This window comes from Galeopterus variegatus, unplaced genomic scaffold (assembly GCF_000696425.1).
Source record: "Galeopterus variegatus unplaced genomic scaffold, G_variegatus-3.0.2 Scaffold2286, whole genome shotgun sequence".
Taxonomy (NCBI): Eukaryota; Metazoa; Chordata; class Mammalia; order Dermoptera; family Cynocephalidae; genus Galeopterus; species Galeopterus variegatus.
The window spans coordinates 280,652-294,665 of NW_007728397.1; the positions used below are offsets into that span (position 1 = coordinate 280,652).

Below are 14,014 nucleotides of genomic sequence, written 5' to 3' on the forward strand. Positions count from 1 at the left end.
CGCTCTGCTGCTGTCGCGGCCGCCCCGGCTCCTGGCTCGACCCTCGCTCCCGGCCCGCCGGCCCCTCAGCGCGCCCGCCCGCGCCCCGACCTCCTTCCCCGCCGCCGCCTCCCGCAGCAGCATGGACGGCGCCGGGGCCGAGGCGGTGCTGGCACCTCTCAGGCTAGCAGTGCGCCAGCAGGTACCGGAGTTTCGCGCCCCCCTCGCAGCCCCCGGCTCTCCTCCCCGGGTCCCCTCCGGGTCACCCTTCCCTCCTCCCCGGGCACCCGTCGCCCTGCCGGTTACCCCACTCCCTCCATCCTCTGGCGTCTTCCTCGCGTCCCCCACACGTCGGCTTCCTTCCCTCCCGCGGACCCTCGTCCTCCCTCTCCTTGGATGACTCCCTCGATCCCCTTGGACCCCCCGCGTCCCTCCCCTCCCCATCTGTTCTCCTTTTCCAGTCCTTGTTGCTGCCCGCGCCTCGTCTGTCTCCGAGAGGGCTGGGATCTGTGACGCTTTGGTTCTCCTCGTGTCCTGACTGAATAGCCTTAACCTCGGCTTTCCAGTCCCTGCTGTGCTCTTTGGGCATCCTGGGTGGAGCGGTTCCAGATCCCGTCCCTGGTCAGCAATGAGCCGAGGCTACCGCTTCTCTTGTCTTGCAGCCAGACTGCTTCATCTTCAGCGTGCTTTGAGTAGCGTTTTCTCCTTTACATCTTCCTTCATCCAGTGCTTAGCCGGATGATCGGCTGAGAAAATAAAGAGTTGAAACGTGGATGGGGGAGGTGTCGGACTTTCTTTTCTAATGATGACTCGAACTCATCATCCTTCGCTCCTGTCATCTTCTTTGGTTTGTGACAAGGCCATTTGGAATGAGTGAGCTTTCAGGTCGTAAACCCGGGAAACTAAATGTTGCTGTGTTACTCGGTGAAGTCAGCCTTCTTTAGTATGGAACATTTTGAGATTTGATTTTGGGGGAGGGAGGTTTCGTGGGCTGGAGGACTTGGCGATTGTATATAGGCTTCCTTTTCCTAGGGCATTGCGTAGAGATCAGAATTTAGAGAGGGCGAGAAGATGACTTCAGATGATTCCCACATCCAGTTAGTTAGAACCAAAAGCTTGCAGTAGGACCCCGGGGATCGTTGACCTGGTAGTAGACACCAAACGGGTTTCTCCTGCATGGGCGCCTGATGCAATAATTTTCCTTACGGAGGGTGGAACCCTTTCTCGGAAATAATTCATTGGAGCATCGCTTCCGCAAATGCAACAAATTCAGCCACTTTGCAATCTCTGCTTCTCTCTACTTTGAGCCTGACTGATTTAATAGCCTTTTATTTTGAAATTTCACAATGGGCTTAATTTTTTTCTTCTTTATTAGTATCAGGACAGTGTATGCTTATTCTCTCCCTTCTCCCACCATCTACTCCCCAAATAAAATTAGATGTGGTTCCTTTGTCTTTTCTGTAACTCTCAATTTTTTTATATCCTTGCCTTTAAAAGGAAGAATACATCTAACTTGGAAAAACACACACACCCAAACCCCTCCCTCTGCCACGTTAGCCTGGAACTGCACAGCAAATTGTCCATCTGTAGTAAGACTGGATCTAGTTAACTGAAGTAAACTTTGATCGTGGAACAGCCTCCCAGTGCTACTACTATCTTGTGTATCATTTATGTTGGCTGGATTGTTAAATTTTTTTGTACTTTAAGTTATTTTCCGAATATGTGAGTTAGTGCATGTAAGTTAGTTTGGGTTCTTTTTCTAATTTTCCAGGACCACACATATATCAGTTAATTAATTGCCTGGAACTTTGAATCATACGGAGTTGAGTGTCAGCGGGAGGGAAATTTAAAAATCACCTAATTAAACCCCTTTTTCTGTATATGGGGAAATGAAACACACTGTCACCTCTATCCATTTTACATATTTCCATTGTAAAGTTTGTGCAATTGAAGATCTCTCTGGAGTGGGATTTTTACGGTGATTAAGGAACTGGTCATGTTAGTGACATGTGCTTCATATAAATTTGCTTATTTGGAAAATGAATGAAGTCTGTCACTTCAGGAAAACAACTTGAAGTATTTGTGGCCAACAATAAGATTCAAACTTTTGTGAAATTTTAGAATTTTGGAAAACTTGTATCTGTTACAAGTTTGGCAGCTTCACAGTACTTAAAGACTTTTCTGGTGAGATGAGTGGTGATATTACATGTGCATTTTTTGACATTGTATAATAAATGGATTAATATTTGGAAGATCTACATAACTGTTAACGGATATTTTCCAAGTGACCAATGCTTGATGTTATGAAATCAGATATTGATAAGAGATCCATTCAAAGTCTAAGATAATGGATTTAATGTCAGAGTACAAAAAGTTCATTGTTAAAAGTTTCTGAGTTAGAAATAACCTTTAAGAAACTACCACTTGTCAGAAGTTTTATGTAGTATCATAGAAAATATCCATAGTTATCTGAAAAGTCTTTTAAAACTCTCCCTTTTCCAGCTATATGTGCTTTTCTCTCTTCATATTCTTTATCCAAAGTACCATATTTCAAAAGAAGCAGATATGAGAACCTAGCTGTCTTCTATTAATCTAGAAGTTCAGAGATTTGCAAAGTTATGAAACTGTTTCTTCTCGCTATTTTTTGTTTTATTTTGGAAAATATAGTTCTTTCCATAAAATGCTGTTTTTATGCATGTAAGCACACATTGAGCTTGTATTTTAAATGAATTAATAAATATTTTTTAAATTTCTATTTTAATTTCTAATATAGTAAATATTGATAAAAGTAGCCCGCATAAACAAAAGCTTTTGGGGGTCCTCAGTGATCTTTAACAGCACAAAAGGGTCCTGAAACTACGAAGGTTTAGAACTGTTGCTTTAGGGTAATGGAAGTATCTGTATACTAATGTGAAGACAGATTTGGGCTGTTGTCTGGAACACAGTCCCCCAGAAGTTCCCTATCCCCCAGCCTGTTTTTTCCTTTACAGCCAAGGGTTTTCTCCTATACTTTCAGTTTCTACTTTCTCATTTTCCATTTGTTCTTATGTCCACTACACTCTCCCTTGACTTCCACCACTGCCCTTGCTTAGTATCCTAAAAGGTACTTTTGTATGATCATCACATTTTACCTATCTTCAGCATTTAACTGTTGACCACTCTCTCCTGTCAGGAATTGCTTCTCCCCCACCCCCTTGGCTTTGTCTAAACAAGTTAAGTGAGATTCAGTAACTGAGGAAATACATGTCTCAGGATTCTTGGTGCAAACAGGACCTGTTGATGACTTACCTGAGGTGGAGGTTCAGGGAGGAACTGGCATAGAGATTTGGTGAGATATTTTCTGTGTTATTGTATAGACTTAAGAGGCCACTCTGAAATGATTTAGGTAGATGTGGCTTGATGCTCTAACAAAGTAACTAGTATGGAGAAAAATAATCAGGAAGGATTTTTTAAAACATGTAATGGAACTTAATAATTTTCAGGATAGGAGAGGTTTTGAAGAATTGCTAGATGTGCTTTATTTATATCTCTGCCTATTTTTTTATGTTGATGAGTATTAAGTACTGGTGGCAGTACAGCCTAGTAATTCAAAGTCTAGGCTCAGAAGTTATATTTCCAGAGTTTGGATCCTGACTTTGCTGTCTATTAGCTGGTGACCTTAAGCTAATGATTCAACCTTTCTGTAGCCAAACATTTTCATCTGTGATATGAGAATGGAGTTATAAACATTAAAATGAGATAATTCATGTAAAGTGCTAAGAATGCTGCCTGTAGTATATATAGTAGGCTCTTGGTAAAATGTTAGGTATTATTTATTCTGAAATGATTGTGGCTTATTGGAATGCTGGTTTTAGCAAACCTTGCTGGCACGGAGCTAACATATTTTCTTGTGATTGTCAGTTTGATAGCATCAAACCTTTATAAGAGAATTGATGTCTTCTGGATTTGCTCAGATATTAGAAAAGCCTTTTTAAATGATTTCTTTGGAGGGTTTATATGATGTATTGTCTGAATCACTAATGACATGAATAGTTGTGTAGATAATAATGTATGTTTCAGCATTTCAAGTTTTCATTTACTTTAATTGGAAGGGACACAGTAAAACTCAAATCTCAGTAAGTAGTGAGAATACTTAGCATGAAGAGCCTTGGATTTTTCTCTGCGTTGGTTTTCTAAACTGAGAATGCCTGTTAAAGCTCTTCCTTAATCTACAAAGGGCAAATGGAAATTTAAGGTTTTTGTTAAGTTATAAAACATTTGGAAATCTGAGATAAACTTCTAGCCGTGTGTGTAAAGGCAAACATCTTTCAAAGATGAGGAAATGTTTTCTTGTTTTTCTTGGCTAACTGAAAATGCAAGTGATATATGTGAAGGATCCATGAGGAAGATCCCTAGGAATGATTTTCTTATCTAATAACCACTCTGTTTTGTAATTATAAACTTAGTTCTAATGTACGTCTTTATGGTAAGAATTTATCCAGAAACTAAGCTTCTAGTTGATGTTTCCGAAGAGTAATTTAGAGATGTTGTTGATATTTTATGTCAGTTTCATTCAATATAAACACAATACCCCCAAAAATATAGTTGGGTGGTGAAGAAAGAGAAAAGAAAAATATTTAGAAATTAGGAATCCTTAAGTACTTTCATTCTGTATGTAGATAACCTCCAATTCTTTTGCTTTCAGGACTGGGTCATTGAAAATCATGATTCTAATTATTCCATTATTCAGAAAAAAACATTACTATTTCCTTTCTTCAGTGAGACTTTAGAAATGGGTAACTCAGTAGAAATCCACGCTCTCACGCTACTTCTGTGTGTTAGCTAGCCTCTGCTTCAGTATAGGTGTGCCTGAACCTAAAAAGATAAAAAAGTGATTCAGGGCAGTGGGTTTTAAATTCTTCCTACCTGTTTACTTGGTAGCCTTACTTGCCCAGTGCCTTTTAAGTTCTAAGAGAAAATAGATTAAATATGTGGGAGTGCCAACAGTTGACATACAGGGGGAAACATTCATGAGCATGACCTGCCTGCTTCTTTCAGAAATTCATAAGGGACTTCTACCACCTCTTAGAACAAAGTCTCTCACAGACTTCTTATCCCCATCAAAAGGCACAGTTAAAGAACATATATGAGATAGGTGTTCTGACAGGTAGAGGAAGGGAAAACACCACTGAATGAGTAAAGAATAAGTCAGTAGAGGGCCGGCCCGGTGGCGCACTCGGTAGAGTGCGGTGCTTGGGAGTGCGGCGGCGCTCCCACCGAGGGTTCAGATCCCATATAGAGACTGCTCCGCTCACTGGTTGAACGCGGTGCGGGCGCGACACCGAGGGTTGCGATCCCGTTGCTGGTCGCGGTACGGGCGCGACACTGAGGGTTGCGATCCCGTTACCGGTCACGAAAAAAGACAAAAAGGAAAAAAAAAAAAAAAAGAATAAGTCAGTAGACATTTACTGAATGCATTACTTGGCACTGTGCTAAGATTAGGTTGTACTATCAGTTAACAAATATTTGAGTGCCAGAATTGACATGCCGGAATTCTTGTCCTAAAAAAGCGTACTTTATAAAGATGAATATAGATAAAATGCATATAAATAAGTTAAATAAGCCAGTGCATTCATAGGGTGATTTCAGGTATCGTAATGAGGAAGATAAAATGAAGTTAGGTGATTGGGGATGTTGCTTTAGCTAAAGAGGTCAGGATGATAGGATAAAAATTGCTGGTATAATAATAGACCAGACTTATTTGTATATGATAAGAGAATGAGGGGAATAATTCCATGGCTCTCAACTGTATCAGACCCAGTGTCTCATTTTTTCACCAAGTCTTTTGGAATTCCCTATTACTGTCCTTAATGAAACTTATATAAAAGATCTACCTAGATTTAATTAAAGGAAAATATGTGTATACATAATGTAAATGTAATAGAAAGAAATAAAAATAATTTATAATACATTCATAATAAAATAATATGTATTTCAATATGTTGACTATTGGGTATGACTCCACTGAAGTTATGATGAAGTAAGCAGATGCTTATACCTACATGTAGATTTACTGTGAATGCAGCTGCTGTAAATGCACCCGATAAAGGCATATTGAATTGGTTATTCAGATACCAGAGCAGTGTAGCCATTGGTGACATGTTTTGTTTTTTCAAGTAATGAACAACTGTTTGTAAAATTCTGAACAAAACAAGGTATAGTCTCCCTTTAAATTATGTTTTCTTGCATGCATTCCTGGAAAATTCATTGTATGTTAAAACTGGGAAAATACTTCTGGTTATATGTAAGCAGAGTTAGGTTCTAGGTTCAGTAATTATAACAGTTTTTCTTTTCTTTTCTTTTTTTTTTTTTTTTTTTACCTTCTGACTGGGTCATTGTAAAGGAGCATGAGTTGCAAAGCAGGGAGATTGTCATTGGATGAGGGGAGGAAGTGGGAGCTTAGAAGATGATAACAGCAAGGGGAAAGGGTGATGACAGGCTCCCCAAAGGAGCTGGGGTTTTAGGAGCAAAAAGGAATCAGTTTGAAAGTACGGAGGGGAATAAGGAGAACATCTGTCCCATCTCCAGCCTTTGAGGAATGTGGGAGAAAACCCAATCTCTACCTGAGACACTTTCAAGGGGAGAAATATCCTCAATTGTATGGTTGGAATATTTGAGAAATGCTTCGTAAAGGGTATGGTAGAATTTCATTAAGTGAAGGGATGTACTTTTGGGTAAGAGGATAAACATTGAAGGCATGGGGATAGAAACATTCATCAAATTAAGGACATTGTGCGTTTGTAAAGAAGACCTACAAGGTGGGAGAGAAATGACATGAATTAACATCATTTGGGCCAGGTCTAATCTTAATGTAGACACCTTTGGATGGGAGACAAACTGGTAATCTGTCGTAACAATCTAGTTTATGAGGGGGTAAAAAGGTGAGATTAGATTGGGAATTTTGAAGTGAAGTTGACTTCAAAGGTAAAGAAGGATAATTTGATATTTTTTGCTCAGGACTTGGTAGATTTTATTGCCATTAATGGATGGATAGCATACACAGGAGAAGGAACAGTTTTCAGATAGAGAAAACAATTCAGTTGTAAACAGGTTGGTTTAGAGATATGTATGGCCACGCCCAGGTTCAGGTGCTTTATAGCATAATAGCTATCATTTTTTGTGTGTGTCTACTGTGTATTAGGTACTGTTGAAAATACTTTATTTAAATTGTTTCATTTACTTTTTATAACAGTCCAATGAAGTAGATATTTATCATCCTGATTTTAAATTTGAGGAAGATCAAACAAGTTTTCAGTCTGCTCAAGGTTTCGCAATTAGCTGATGGGTATTAAAAATCCATGTAAAGGTTAACTGTAACCTTTCTTAAGCACTCTGTTTTGCTACAGCTTGTCTAGGTGTGGATTTTTGTTTTGTGTACCATTTGGATTTCCTTGTGCTTCCTGAATCTGAGAACTCATTTCTTTGAGCAATAATGGAAAATTTTATAATGTCTTTTCAAAGATTGACTCTTACAAATTTTCTTTATTCTTCTGCATTCTGGATGGATGAATGTTAGACTCGCAATTTCTTCTCTTTGTCTCTTTACCTCCCTTTTATATTTTTAACTCCATCTCTGTGCTTTTTCAGATAATTTCTTTAGAATTGTCTTCTAAATCACTAATTCTCTCTTTGGCTATTTCCGATCTGCTATTTAACCTGCACAATGAGTTTTTAATTTCAGTGATTCATTTCCATGTGATCTATGTAGTTCTTTTTCAAGTTGCCTGATTGTTTTTAATAGTTTTTAATTCTTTGCTTATGTTTTTGATTTCTCCTTTTATGTTTTTTTAAACATCTTAAGCATTTAAAAAATATTTGATTATTCTAATACTTTTGAAGGATCTAATTCTGTTGTCATGTCTGCTGAAATCTCCCTCATGATGGCTTGTTTCCCCATGGGTTTTTAATTTTTGAGTTGACCACTTACTATTTTGGTAACCTTAGTCTGTGAAAATCCTAAAAGGCCTGTGTGGAAGGTCTGCTCCTCCAGGAAACAGTTGCTTCTCTTGGGTGCCTAAGGGCTCTATCAGTTTAATTTCTCAGCCTCAAGTTTCCCAGACCATATAGGCAGTGTTTTGCTTGTTAGATTACCTATTGCACCACATTACTGTAAATGTGGAATCAGTGTACAGAGTAGTAGGTTGTTGGAAATGAATACAATAATTTAGAAAACTTAGCAAGGGAAAAATTTTGACAATTAAGAAAAGTACAAAGGAAGATGAGCCAGTAATGACTGACAGTGATCAGAGAAGTAGGTGGAAATCTAAGAGTAATTATTGCTTTTTTTAATAAGGAAGAGGGGGGAGATTCAAGGAGAGGATGGTCTGTTTATTGGTTCTTCTGTGTTCCAGTACAAATCTTGTCCTCTTTACTTTTTATCAATACTTTACTCCCCTGCTTTTTCCCTCTACCCCATCCCCCAAGAAAAAACATATTCACCGTGTGAACAGTTATTTGTTAACTTGCCTGTAGACTCTTCCGGATTATAAATGCTGAGGGCAGAGACCTTTGGTTATTCATAATGACTTCTCACATAATGAATATTTGAATTGCATCATTCTTACTCAGATGCTTTTTAAAAGGCATGCTTAAAAATACATTTCTAATTTTTCTAGACTTCTGAAACCAGTCCTGAATATAAATTCTTTTTGTTGGCTAGGGAGATCTTGTACGAAGACTGAAAGAAGATAAAGCACCCCAAGTAGATGTAGACAAAGCAGTAGCTGAGCTCAAAGCCCGGAAGAGAATTCTGGAAGCAAAGGTGAGACTGGGGATGCTAAAATAGTAATATAAGTAGGTATAGGATTGTTGATCTTTATATAATCTCTTTGAGTGGGAAAGACCTAGAAAAGTTTCTGAACAAGTATCATTTGGTTTATCTGTTAATCCAGAATGCCTTCTCCTCCTGTACCTGGCAGACTCCTCATCCTTTCAAAGTACAACTCAAAATGTCACCTTTTTTATACAGCGTTCTTTACCCCTACGCCCCTACCCCCCAGACCAATTATACTACAGGAATTTCCCTGGAAGGTATTGTGCTCTTCTTTATGAATTCTCCTATACTTGGACATAATAGTTTTGTTGTTTTTAAAATTTTTTTTTTCTTTTAAGGAAAAGGTCTATTCATCTGCTCCCAAACCTTTCAAACAGTAAACTTTCTATCACCAAATTTAAATAGTGACTCATTTTTGAGTCACCGTTTTGCTATAAAGATACACTAAGAATTCAGATATTGCTTATATTGCTTATCAGTATCTGCATTTAAGTTATTTTAGTGTTGTAGTCTTGGAAATGATCATATACTTTCCTAAATAATTAAGTAAAGGTATCTTTTGTGTTACTTTAACACAAAGTGTGGGGGGGAACTAAGTCTTCTGTTTTTTTTTTAAGAGTATCAAAATCTTGTCTGTTTGATAAATTTTACATTGAATTCTGCTGAGCAATAAACTAAATTCAGATATCTAAGTTCAAATTCTCACCCACCCCTCTAATCACACACTTTTTATTTTAATCCCTTACAGGAGCTGGCATTACAGCCCAAAGATGATACTGTAGACAGAGCAAAAATGGAAGATACCCTGAAGAGGAGGTTTTTCTATGATCAAGCTTTTGCTATTTATGGAGGTAGGGGATTAATGTTAGAGTGAACAGTTGGTTGTTAGTGGTTTTAATATTATTCTTACATCATGAACGTGGCTTGCCAATTGGTATCTAATTACATCAGGTTACATAAAGCAAAGGATGGCTATCTTGCTTTTGTTTGCTTAGAGTTGTCATTTGGTGTAATACCTGTTGTTACTTCTCTCCACCTATTTATTACTTTTTTTTTGGTGGCTGGCTGGTCAGGGGTGCTGAACCCTTGACCTTGGCGTTATCAGCCCCAGGCTTTAACTAAGAGAGCTAACCGGCCAGCCTATTTATTCTTGAAGCCTGTTTTTCTCCTCCAGGATGTAAGGAACTGTTGGGGGCCCAGGTACTAAGCATTTGATGTGTTCATGTACTTATACACTCTTCTCAAAATGCAGTGGAGACTTAGGAGCAGTAGAGGACCATTGTAGTCCTGGCTAACTGCACTGCACCCCTCCACACAAGGGCAATGAGAACAGAGTCTTCAGATTTTTCATGGTGGGCATTTGCCAGGTGAAAACATTCTTCACCAGTATACCAATAAATCATATCTTTCTGAATGCTGTATGAATGTCTACAGGTGAATATAATTCATTGATTAAATGTAGAACTATATTTTTCATAATAAACAGAGATCATTACAACATTAGACTTTTAGTACTTTGCCATTGAAACTTTATTTGTGTTTAGCTAAGCAGATCTGTAAATGTTTAACTTCTTGAGGATTAAATAGTGGTTCAAATACCCAAGAATAAATTAGAGAATTGGGTGCTAAAATTTTAGGTCATTGTTATCAGCTGCAGTGACAGCTAATTTATGTGGCAGAAAATTATAATCTGCTTTTTTATTCTGTTTCTTGTATATGGGGGAATGTCTTTTGTTTTAAATTTTGGGCTAATTCTACTTGAAATTACAAATAGAGAAATAAATGGAGTAAGAGCTTTTTTATTTTACTTCTGTCAACTAGCTGTAAGTAAGGCTCTGTGGTACTGGTGGATTTGAATTGTTTGATGTCAGTTTCTCATGTCAACTTGCCTTCATTTAGTTCAGAGTGACAAGGTAAAGTATAAGTTTTCCTCTCATATTTTGTAGGTGTTAGTGGTCTGTATGACTTTGGGCCTGTTGGATGTGCTTTGAAGAACAATATTATTCAGATCTGGAGGCAGCACTTTATCCAGGAGGAACAGATCCTGGAGATTGATTGCACCATGCTCACCCCTGAGCCAGTTTTAAAGTAAGATCCTACTTTGAGGGTGGAAATTCTTTAACATACAAATTTAAGTAACTTTCTGATTACAAAAAACTACCCATATTCATGTAGAAAATCCGAATGTCATTAAATATTCATCTAAAGCATTTTTAATGACAGCATAGCATAGTATTCTGTTTTATGGATGTGCCATAACTTACTTAATTAGTGCTATATTATAGGCATTTAAATTTTTTCTGATGTTGACTGCACTGACCTTCCTGATAGATGGATTTTTGTGTATATCCCTAATTATTTCCTTATTATAAGTTCTTAGAAGTTCTGAGTAAAGGTGTGTATACATTTTAAATCAAGTACTTCACTATTTGTATTAAAGTTTCAAAGTAGAAATTTGGATTATTTCTACCAGCATTGTTGAAAGTAGGGCAGGGTTTCTTGGACATGAAACTGTGAAAGACTGGTTTTCTTTGTAATCACTTTATCCATTTAATGTTGCCCAGTAAAAAGCTAGTTTTTAGTATTTATATCCTTTAGGCTCTCTCTTAATAATTTCAGCCAATTAATACGAGGGATTTCTGATGATAGGTCTATAAGATGAGGACTAGCTATTCTTCAGCTACTTGCTCCACTAATAGGAACTGGGGGAGATAAAACCACTGTCTGTGCAGGTTTCAGTGGCAGAAAACTTTCCTTAAGGTTCACTGTCTATACTGAGTTAACATGAATTATTGGCTAGTCAGATTCTCAGTGATTTTGGCCTTTGCTTAGATCACTAATGATAATGGCATAGGCATGGATTAATTGATCCTGAAAAGAAGTACAGACTTTATGACAACTTGTGAAAAAATATAACCTAGTTAATGTCTGTTTTCTTATGGGAAGGAAGAACTTAGGGAGAGGGTGAGGATAAATTTGAGGAAGAATTTTCTCTGGCATACTTTACTATCTAAATATATCATTATTATAGCTATGGGAGCGTCCATCTTTGAAATCCATAGGTATAAACTAGGATGAATATATTGAAGGGGGATTTGTCTTTTAAGGTAATATCTATGTATTAATTTGTATGAGAATGACAAATTGGCTTGACATCTGTTAACTTAGGACCTCTGGCCATGTAGATAAATTTGCTGACTTCATGGTGAAAGATGTGAAAAATGGAGAGTGTTTCCGTGCTGACCATCTGTTAAAAGGTATGTTTCTTCATCTCGTTCACATAGGATTGAAGGGTTTCAAAACAAAGGATTTTTAGAGTAAGTTTTCTCTCAAATTATTTCGATTAAATTTTTTATTGAGGCATAAAGTATACTGATATTAAGTATGAAGATCAAGTCCCTTATTTAAAAAAATTATATAAAGATAATTGATTATATACAGGAAATAATTTTCCTAATTAGCAAAAGAGTCAAGACAATGTCATGACTGCACCTGTAAAATCAACTTTGGAATTCAAATAAATTAACTTATTCTTGGATTTATTTTTTTAATGGATTTATTTTTTTTAATTGTCCAGCATTGAAACTCAAAAGTGCATTGTCCTTTTCTGCATTGATTAAAATTGACAAGTATCAATACTGTTCTTGTAGCTCATTTACAGAAATTGATGTCTGATAAGAAGTGTTCTGCTGAGAAGAAATCAGAGATGGAAAGTGTCTTGGCTCAGGTGAGTACTTCAGAGATGTTATCAGAGTAACCTAGGCAGGCACTGTCTTTCTTTCAGCATTTGATAACTGTTAGATTCCACATCGTGCTGACTCTGGCTACAACTGTAAGGAAGCGGAGTTTACCTGTGGTCCTTCTTAGCATCTCTTCGTATTTTTATTTTTTTTCTCTATCTTCTGTGGCTAACCCTTTATTTTAGCCAAAACTAACAAGTCAGTGTAAATAGGTATTAAATCTGTTGTCTCTCCTTGGAAACCCAGTTTTCTGGATTTAATAGCTAAAACCGGAGGAGGGACTGCTGATGAATAGTGTTCAGACTGGGGCAGATAACTTCGTGAGCACTGTCTCAAAAGCCACTTGATCTGACTCTGGTCGGACTATCCCTGACTACGTGCTGTTATTCTTAGAACCTGATGAGCAGGTTCCTGCTTTTCTGCCCCTGTTTTTCTTAATTTGCCTGTATACCTAAAGATTTATTATTTGTACTTAAGATGATAAATTTTAGGGAAGGCAAAAGAGACCATAGAGGTAATTTATTCTGACCTTTTACCAAGTGCAGGAATACCTTCAATGTTAGAAGTAGTTCTTATCCTTTTTTTGGGTTGCAGATCACTTTAAGAATATAATGAAAACTTCACATCTTCCCCCAGAAAGGTGCACATGTCCATGTATATATGTTGCTGGTTTCTCACCTCATTTATCAGCAGTTTCATTTAAGCAAAGTATATTTCTCTAACACCATGTTTGGTCATGAGGTCCACTAAGGCTCACCTTATAAACTTTATGTACCTCCTGGGTGAAAAACAAACAGAAAACTGGTATTGTGTTTGTGCCTATTTTCTTTAAATGGATATATCTGAGGCTGAATATAGGACTCCCTAACTTTTTGCCTTTTTTTCCTGGAAATAACTGGATACTTTTCCACTGTTTCCCTAATTTTTTTTTTTAATGTGCTCATTTTTCACTATGGTATCTAGCTTTTTAATGTTAACTGAGAAATTTTCTCTTTCATTTAAATTGAAAACTTTCTTAATCTGGCTGTTGAATCATTTATTTTGTTCCTTGTGAAGTATATTTTATCCTTTGCTTGAAGGTCATTGCTTTAATACTGTTGCTCATGGTTTAGAAAGTCATTTCTTGTGTTTCAGCGCTGTTATAGTCACATGTTTATTTCCTTCCTTTTCCAAAGGCATGACCTTTACTAGGAAAGAAGAAATGAAACATGCCTCTAATTACACCTAAATTCTTCTGTTTCCCATTTAGAGTTTCAGACTTACTAAGGTTCTGCATGTTTATGTCTTTGAGTGTTGTGTCTTTGATTTTAACAGTTTCATTAATTTCTGAAAATTGTCAGAATTTGGAAGTAACTAGTTGATTTGATGTCATAATTTACAGTTTGAGCACTGGCTTTCTGTTTCATTTTAGATCCATGTTCTGAGAGAGCAATCTGTTATTTGATTTGCCATATCATATATATATATATATATATATATATAT

At 37.2% G+C, this 14,014-nt stretch overlaps 1 protein-coding gene across 1 annotated transcript in view; it reads left to right on the forward strand.

The window, feature by feature from the left end:
* Window positions 1-6: 6 nt before the first annotated feature.
* The window catches only part of GARS (glycyl-tRNA synthetase), a gene marked incomplete at its 3' end in the record, with an annotated part of 26,083 nt that continues 12,075 nt past the window's right edge, over window positions 7-14,014 (forward strand). Inside the window, exons 1-6 of the mRNA XM_008581169.1 lie at window positions 7-181; window positions 8,678-8,779; window positions 9,540-9,642; window positions 10,738-10,879; window positions 11,960-12,048; window positions 12,442-12,518. Of these exons, the coding sequence (XP_008579391.1) occupies window positions 122-181; window positions 8,678-8,779; window positions 9,540-9,642; window positions 10,738-10,879; window positions 11,960-12,048; window positions 12,442-12,518 (573 nt within the window). The remainder of the gene's footprint in view (window positions 182-8,677; window positions 8,780-9,539; window positions 9,643-10,737; window positions 10,880-11,959; window positions 12,049-12,441; window positions 12,519-14,014) is intronic.